The sequence below is a fragment of the Nicotiana tomentosiformis genome, chromosome 3 (assembly GCF_000390325.3).
Source record: "Nicotiana tomentosiformis chromosome 3, ASM39032v3, whole genome shotgun sequence".
Lineage (NCBI taxonomy): Eukaryota > Viridiplantae > Streptophyta > Magnoliopsida > Solanales > Solanaceae > Nicotiana > Nicotiana tomentosiformis.
This window is the reverse complement of record NC_090814.1, coordinates 621,982-631,405: the sequence shown is the minus strand read 5'-3', so window position 1 is coordinate 631,405 and position 9,424 is coordinate 621,982. Positions and strand designations below refer to the sequence as shown.

General features: G+C 40.1%; 1 protein-coding gene across 1 annotated transcript; it reads right to left on the bottom strand.

Annotated features, from left to right (window-relative positions):
- Positions 1-786: 786 nt before the first annotated feature.
- LOC138906931 (uncharacterized) lies at positions 787-2,492 on the bottom strand. The gene is made up of 2 exons (XM_070196595.1): positions 2,199-2,492; positions 787-1,536 (listed from the first exon to the last, which is right to left on the bottom strand). Exons 1-2 carry the CDS (start codon positions 2,490-2,492, stop codon positions 787-789), a joined length of 1,044 nt encoding a protein of 347 aa, XP_070052696.1.
- Positions 2,493-9,424: the final 6,932 nt, after the last annotated feature.

Genomic DNA, 9,424 nt, shown 5'->3' with positions numbered 1-9,424 from the left:
GAAGCTTATTTGGCATTTCTCGAATTAAAAGGCTAAGGCCATTCCGAGTTAATAACACTCGAGGGCATGAAGCTTATTTGGCATTGCCCGAATTAAAAGGCTAAGGCCATTCCGAGTTAATAACACTCGAGGGCATGATGCTTATTTGGCATTGCCCGAATTAAAAGGCTAAGGCCGTTCCGAGTTAAAAACACTCGAGGGCATGAAGCTTATTTGGCATTGCCCGAATTAAAAGGCTAAGGTTGTTCCGGGTTAAAACACTAGAGGGCATGAAGCTTATTTGGCAGTGCCCAAATTAAAAGGTTAAGGCCGTTCCAAGTTAATAACACTCGAGGGCATGAAACTTATTTGACATTGCCCGGGCTAAAAAGGGCTACGACCATATTAACACGACTCAGATACGTAACAAAAATAAGGACTTCCAAAAATTCTTATAACCGATTCTAAAGGCTACCCTCGGCAAGCTATAAACCTAAATTATTATGGGGAAAAGTTTTCGGTAACACCGAATCCCTACAACGCCTTAACACAAAGTAGCGTTAAAGGCAAGATTTGTTCGAACCTTCGAACATAATCTAAGTATTTCATGCTAAGGCATTTCGACCTTTGCAAAAACAAATAAAAGCAAAAAGGTAGTGCAAAAGCTATGAAAGGGAAAAGGCTTTATATATATATATATATCAAAATTTCTTTACAAGGGCTGAATAGCTCCGATACATATTTTTTACAACGGCCGAACGACCTCGACAAAAAGATAGTGCAAAAAACAAAAAGATCCTAAATGTACTAATCTTCATCGGGGGTCTCACCATCGGACTCACCCGACTCTTCAGACCCCTCAGAATCTTCCTCGAGATAAGCTAGCTTCCTGGCATTGGCTTCGTATATCTTGGCATTTTTGTTTTCAGCCAATACGTCAAAATTTTGAGCATGGACTCCCTCGAGGGCCTCCTTTCGGGATTGCCACCTCGCATGCTTTACCGTGTTTTTTGCTTGGTCGTGAATCACCTCAGCATCAGCTTTATATTGGGCCACCTTATCATCGGCCTCGACTCTGACCACATCAACCTCTAACTTGGCTGCCTCAAGCTCCTTGGCCAGGTTCTCTTGACCAGAAACAACCGAGTTCAACAAAGATTGGAGTCCCTCGATCATATTTACCTGCACCGAGTATTTCTCCCTTATAACCTGAAGCTGAACCTTAGCCGAAGCTAACTGCACCCGGGCAGTCTCTTTTTTCGAGGCCAGGCGGTCCATATTTTTCTTCCATTCTTCGGTCTCAACCTTTACCGTGTCCACCTCCACCTGAAGTTGCTCGATCTGGTCAAGTCTCTTTTGAACCTGTGGGTTCGAGTCATTAGCTAATGTGTCTGAATCATCATCACTAAGTTCGAATATTCGTCTTACCTGCTCGACCAAATCGGCATGCTCCTTCCGAGACGCTTCTAACTCAGCCTGGAGTCTCTTATTAAGAAGCTTGTAAGCATCCTTCTTCTCAACAAGCTCCCGATTCACGGCCTCGTGACGCTTGAACTCCTCCCGATATTAGAGAAAGGCCTCGTGATGAAGCACTGAGTCCTGCAAGCATAAAGGAAAACATTACCATTGTTCATGATTAAATGTAAGTACATAATGGAGGGACATTCGAAATTACCCTATTCAGCACTTGTTGAACTTCGTTGAACAGGCAGGGCGTTCCACCTCGTTCATTTTAGCTTGATCCTCTTTGGTCACCAAGCACCGAAGGTAAATGGCAATCCCCACAGGGGAAGAGAGAACTTGGGCATCCTATGAAATGGACATATAAATTGCTCGTCTCCGAGTAGGATCAACACTCGGAGTTGGGAACTGATTCACTAATTTTAGGCTTGAAGAAGACCCGCCAGCTCCCGGGGACGGTATCTTCTTTGGTACCGGTAAATCGCCCAACCCAGTGACATCCTCCGAAGTAGTAGAATCCAGTCCATCGAATAAATTGTGGAAAGAATCGGCTGCTCCTTGGGCCCCTCGAGGTTACCTTTCAACTTTTGAACCTCGTTTATCATAGAATCGGTAAACGAAGGAGATCTAGAGAGATCGATCACCCCAAACGCCTCTTTAGACACATTACCTTCTGACCGAGAAGTACCGGTCACAATTTCTTTTCCGACCTCCCTAGCTCAGGGCAAAACGGTCTCGACCCTCCCTGGTTCGGAGACTTCATCCATTGCTTCTTCTACGACCTCCATGGCTTGAAGTAGTTCGGAACCACTTCTCACGCAGGTCACCAATTCAGAATCTTCTTCTTCTTCGGACTCATCTCTCAACCGACAGAGTGAGTCCGATGAGAGTTCTCGGGCGTTGGCATTCTTAGGTTTGCACGCCAGCCTCTTCCTCGGTCTCTTCTTTTCAAGGCTCAAGGAACTCAGAGTTATTCCTCTTTTCTTCTCTTTATCCTGCTTCAGAGTAGGGGGATCAGCGTATATGTCATCATCGGCTAATGAAGGCCTCATTTCGACATCTTTTGATAAACTTTCAAAAAGAAAGTAAAATGATTCAGAGAGCGATGATGTGAAAGTAAGATCAAATATAACTTAGAGAAAAAAAATCTGACCATGGTTGCGGACCTCCCATCGGCCCTTCGAGAGCTCACGCCATAAGCACTCAGAATAAGGTCTCTGTGTCGCAATGCCCTCGACCCACTCCTTGAGTCGAGGAACGACATCCGGCATCCGGGCAACAACTGCATCATCACATAACATCAATGAGAAGGGATGGAAACGAAAAGCAATATAAGAAAATTTGAAGGCGAAGTTACACTTACGTTTTATGTTCCATTTCTCGGGGAACGGCATGTCCGCAACCGAGATTAAGTCTGAGGTCCTCACTCGAACAAATCGGCCCAACCAGCCCCAGTCCTGATCCTCGTCGATGCTCGAAAATAAGGCCTTAGTGGCTCGACTTGTGAGCTTGATTAATCCCCCTCGGTAAAGTCGAGGGCTATACATGTGCATGAGGTGGTCGAGGGTAAATGGACACCCCTAGAGCTTGCTCACAAAGAAATGAAGCAGAATAACAATCCTCCAAAACGAAGGATGGATCTGCCCAAGCGTCACTTCATACCTTTTGTAAAGGATATGATAACTAGGTCTAAAGGACCAAGCGTGAAAGGGTAATTGTAAACATTTAAAAAACCCTCCACGTGGGTGGTGATCGATTCATCGAGGGTAGGGACCACTACGATTTTATCTTCCCAGTTCCAGTCCTCTTTGACCTTATCGAGGATGCTGGCAGTAATAGTACATATGTACCTTGAGTCCGGCTCGTACCGGCCCGGTACCAAAGGGGTTTTCTCGACCTTGAAGTCGGCCCCAGTTGGGCACCCCGAAGGAACAAATGACTTTAGAGGAGGTTTCGGTGTTGGTTTCTCAGTAGCAGCAGGCGAACCATTTTCAGATGGTTTCGAGGAAGAAGGGGTTTCTTTTTTAGGAACAGATTTTGAAGTCTTTGCCCTTTTTTATAAATAATTTAGAAGAAAGTGTTGGTAAAAGAGGAGGCGTGCTTAGCGAAATAACTTATGTAAACTTTCAAAAGAACTAGAAGAGATGGTATAATTATCAGATAACTTATAAGAATTCTCAGAAAACCAGAAGGGAAGAAGTTTGAACTTAAGCTCTCATAAAACAAGTAGATGAGAGTGATGAGTTTTCTCAAAACAAAAAAGCAAATCTTTGAATGTAAAAGTTCTAATGAATGAACGGGGTATTTATAATTTTCTCAAAATGGCGGTTCGCTTCCTGTAGCGACCGACCATTAACTGACATCCATTTAATGCCTTAAAGACTGGACGGACTGGATGTTTTCAACTATTCTTATCACTTACGTCATGAATCTGTCGTCATGATTTATCGGAGTAAGAATCGGGATCCCATATCGTTTCTCATCATTTACTCTCCAAAAAACAAGGGGATTTGACGTCGTATTTTGTCTCCTACGTCATGATATATCGAAATGAGAATCTGAGACTCATATCATTTTTCATCACCTACACTCCGAAAAATGAGGGGACTATTTGTGTACGAGTAAAACCGAGCTCGATGTTCCATCGATCTTGAGAAACGGAGGGCCAAGGTTGGTACATCTGTAATATGGTAAAAATCGAAGTCCGAGGTTCTATATGATATCCAACATGGTCAACCGGGGGGCGGAATATAATATTCAAGATCAGACCCAAAGTATCATCAAAACTAGCCATCAAGATTATCAGATTTGCCCTTGAGTCTACCGAAGGTGTAACCGGCCAACTCATCCGACAAGGGTCCGCGATTGTCATGACCCGAAATTTCTACTTTCGGGACCGTAATGGCGCCTAACATTTCACTTGCTAGGCAAGCCAACGTTAGAATATAATTAGCCATTTTAACAAAAAAATTAAATTAATAATAACAATAAAATAAATGCGGAAATAAAGTCTGAAATAAAGTGATTAATCCATAATAATCGCGATATCTAAATACCATTCCAGAACTGGAGTCACAAGTGCACGAGCTTCTAGAATAATACAAGTATAGGTCTGAATAAAATAAGCTGTCTGAAAGCAAACACACAGGTAAAATAAAGTAGACGGGGACTTCAGAACTGCGGACGCTGTGCAGTTGTACCTCAAGTCTCCTCTGGGTAGCTGAAATCCGAGCAAGTTTATGGTACGCCGTTAGGACCAACTCCGAAATCTGCACAAGAAGTGCAGAGTGTAGTATAAGTACAACCGATCCCATGTACTGGTAAGTACCGAACCTAACGTCGACGAAGTAGTGACGAGGCTAAGGCAGGTCACTTACATTAACATGTACGCAATAATAGTAATAACAACAACAATAATAACGTGAATAGTAGTAAGACCAGTAAATAATATTAATAATTGGAATCAATTCAGCAGTCACAATCTCTCAACTTATTTCCATTTCGTCCTGCAACCCGTTTCCCTAATATAAACTTTAAATAAGTATGTTGCGGCGTGCAATCTGATCCCCCAATATAGGCTTTTAAATAAGTCTGTTGCGGCGTGCAATCCGATCCCCCAATATAGTTACTTTCATTTCCGTTGCGGCGTGCAACTCGATCCCCAAATATATTTTAACAACTCATAAATGTAGTAAATATTACTCCAATAAATACCACGTTTAATGAGAAACTATTAATCATCAAGGCACACAATAATTATAATTTATTTATGAACAAACAATGACAATTAGTAATTAATTGTAGAAATCATGGAAAAAATAGGCAGTTTAATATTTAGTATGCTAAATGTCAAATAACAATTAAGACACATAAGTCAAATAAGCATGTAACAATTATTGCAAGAATTCACGAATTAATATTTGACAAGGAATATGAGTGAAACAATTAATATAATAATTAATTCATGATTTAAAACGATTTATGATTTTTCAAGTAATTATGCAAACAATTAATTTGACGACGTATAGACACTCGTCACCTCGCCTATACGTGATTCACATGCATCTCACATAGCAAATAATTTAAGGGTTCTATTCCCTCAAGTCAAGGTTAACCACGACACTTACCTTGCTTTGCAACCAATTTTCAAGAATCCAATAAACCTTTGTCTCGTGAATTCGTGTCCGAAATCCTCAAATCTAGGCATAAACAATTCAATATACTCAATACAAATCGTAGAAATTAATTCCATATGAATTTATAATTTTTTCGGATAAAAATCTAAAATTTATTTTAAAAATCAACAGTGGGACCCACGTATCGAATCCCGAAAAAATTTAGGAAATCCGAACACCCGTTCCGATACGAGTTCAACCATATAAAAATTATTGAATTCCGACATCGGATTGACCTTCAAATCTTAATTTTACATTTTTGGAAGATTTTATAAAAATCTGATTTTTCTTCCATAAATTCACGGATTCATGATATAATTGAGTATGGAATCATGAAATATAATCAATATAGGATAAGGAACACTTACCCCAATGTTCCCCATAAAAATCGCCCAAAACGCGTCTTACCCGAGCTCAAAATCGAAAATGGTGGAAAATGGGTCGAAATCCCATTTCCAGAACTTAAGTTCTGTTTGCCCAGATTTTTACTCATCGCGATCGCGGGAATTCGTTCGCGATCGCATAGAACAATTTTCTGCCTATCCATTTTACTCTTCGCGATCACGGATAATTCTTTGCGTTCGCGAATCATGTTTTGGTTGCCCAGAATTTTAACTATACGCGATCGCGTAAATGGTCATGCGATCGCGTAAATGGTCATGCGATCGCGGAGAATAATTTCACATCCTTACGCGATCACGTACTGACTTGTGCGATCGCGTAGCACAAATTTGGTGCTTCAGCTTCTGCCTCATTCCTTCTTCGTGAACGCGGCTTTGCCCATGCGTTCGCGGTGCCTTAGCTTTTCCAACTGTGTGACCGCGTACAATACTATGCGATCGCATAGTACAAATTTTTATCAGTGATCAACAAGCCTTCGCGATCACGGATGAAGCCACGCGATCGCGATCAAGGAAACCAGAAATAGGAAATACCATATTTCCAGCCATCTGTTTTTGAACAAAAATGGTCTGAGGCTCGTCTGAAACTCACCCGAGCCCTCGGGGCTCCAACCCAAACATGCACAAAAGTCCAAAAAACTCATACGAACTCGCTCGCATGATCAAAACACCAATTTAACACCTAGAATTATTGATCGGACACCGAATCAAATGAAATTTTTAAGAAAACTTTAAAACTTCTATTTTCACAACTGAACGTCTGAATCCCGTCAAATCAACTCTGTTTCTCACCAAATTCAACAGATAACTCATAAATGACATAACGGACCTATGAAAAATTTTAAAACTCGAATCCGACCCCGATATCAATAAAAGTAAATTTTGGTCAAACTTTGAAATCTTTAAGCCTTTTAGGCTTCTAGTTTTCGCCAATTGGCGATATTTTATGTTAGGGACCTCCAAATTAAAATTCGGGCATACACTCAAGCCCCAAATCACAATACGGACCTACCGGAACTGTCAAAATACTGATCCGAGTCCGTTTACTCAAAATGTTGACCAAAGTCAACTCAGTTGAGTTTTAAGGCTTTGTTTTACATTTTAATCCATTTTTCACATAAAAACTTTTCGGAAAATTATACGGGTTGCGCACGCAAGTCGAGGAATGATGAATAGTGCTTTTCAAGGTTTAGAATACAGAAATAATTATTAAATTTAAAGATAACCTTTTGGGTCATCACATTCTCCACCTCTAAAACAAACATTCATCCTCGAACGGAGTTAGAAAAAGTACTTGAGCTGGTAAAAAGGTGTGGATATTTACTCTGCATGTCCGACTCAGACTCCCAGGTAGATGCTTCTACCGGCTGACCTCTCCATTGTACCCGAACTGAATGATAACTCTTAGACCTCAACTGTCGGACCTGCCGGGCTAAAATAGCTACCGGCTCCTTTTCATAAGTCAAATCTTTGTCCAATTGGATTAAGTTGAAGTCTAACACATGGGACGTATCACCATGATATTTCCGGAGCATAGACATATGGAACACCGGATGAACCGCTGATAAACTAGGTGGTAGTGCAAGCCTGTAGGCTACTTCACCCACCCTTTCAAGAATTTGAAAGGGTCTTATATACCTAGGGCTCAACTTGCCCTTATTTTCATACCTCATTACACCTTTCATAGGTGAAACCCGGAGCAATACTCTTTCTCCAACCATGAATGCAATATCACGAACTTTACGGTCGGCATAACTCTTTTGCCTAGACTGATCTGTGCGAAGTCGATCCTGAATAATCTTGACCTTATCTAAGGCATCCTGTACCAAATCGGTACCCAACAACTGAGCCTCTCCCAGTTCAAACCATCCAACTAGCGAACGACATTGTTACACCCTGTGCGTCCCAAGGTGACGTAATGAATATGAGACTTTTTAATCATGATTTAAATTATTTTAAAGTCATAATATGTCTATATATGATGTTTGGATAGAAAATATGAAGTTTGGAAAAAATCAGATTTAAGTTGCGGAAATATCGACTAAGAATTTGCCTTGTAACAGAGCTTTTTGAGAAATATATTTTATGTGCTCTATGAGGTCTTTTTGAGAAATATTATATACCAAATTGAAGGTCTTGGAATGTAGTTTCCAACGCACTTAACTGTTCATTCATATGGCACTTGGATAAAGAGTTATAAGCGTTGAAATAAGGGCCAATCATAGGATGCCAAGTAGCACCTTTTTTACTTTTAAAAAAATGGGATATTTACATCCCATCTCGTCTCTTTCTCCATTTTTCCAGAAAGCTCGCCCAAATAACACCCCTAACTTTACTATTAAGCTCTCTGCAAGAGCTTCAAACAATATTATCATCCCGGGCACGGAATCAAGAAGCGATAACATTAAAACGATCCCTACGACGTAAGTATCGCTATATCGCCTCTCTTTTTCTTTGTAGTTTGAGGTTTGGAACGTACTTCATAGTTAAGAAAATGTGTAATTTCTGTATTTAAGTGTTTAAATATCAAGAAATGTTAATAAATTCGTTTCCTAATAGTTAGAACTCACGGGACGGTGATCGGAAGTCGTGAGTTCGAGTTATTTGACTTGTAGTGGACTATTTTGTGGGCTGTTTTGTATTGCCTTTGGGCTGTATATTTTCCTACTGTTTAATGGAGTTTTGGAGGACAAATGGTGTGGAGAACACCACACAATAACAGAATGGTAGGCTGGTCGTTCGTCATTATATTTTTTTAAGTTGTTTGACACTACTTTGGTTGTCGTTTTATGTATGAAGTGATTAGGGTATGTGGGCTATTTTGTGGTATATTGTGATGATTTAAGGTATGTTAAGGCTATCCCTTCTTTCTTTTTGGCATGATCCAAATGATACAAACGAAACGAGCAAAATACGCAACTTTTATAAATGACTCTATTCATAGAAATATTAGGGGTGTCTATATTATTGATTCCCCTTGTGAATTATTATTATATCCTCTGTTCATGGGTCTCAGAAAAATACGTATTTGATAAAGTTTGTCCAAAAAACATATTGATTTTATGATATTCGAGAAATCTTATTAAAGTATTTCTTATGCATTTCATGCATTTATGCATGTACATTGACCTATGATCAGAAGGCATTATATACGCGTATATTATATATATATGGGATATGGGAAAAGGTTATGGCGTTATATACGCACCACCACCTGATAAGCTGGTATACGTTGATGATTTTTCCCACAGTGGCTGAGATGATATGATAGGATGCCCTCAGAGGCTTGATGATATTATGTACGCATATACCTATGCATGGTATGACATTTATACGCACATGCATGACATTATAAATTTTCATGATTCATAGAGCTATTCAGAATTTCAGGTTGAGTTCTTTTACTCC

What these genes read in the sequence shown, in the direction of transcription:
- LOC138906931 (XM_070196595.1), bottom strand. Translation starts at nt 2,492, where the DNA reads ATGAGGCCTTCATTAGCCGATGATGACATATACGCTGATCCCCCTACT. An exon ending in TAGAAGAAGCAATGGATGAA is followed by an intron (nt 1,537 to 2,198) that starts GTCTCCGAACCA and finishes TAATATCGGGAG; the next exon opens with GAGTTCAAGCGTCACGAGGC.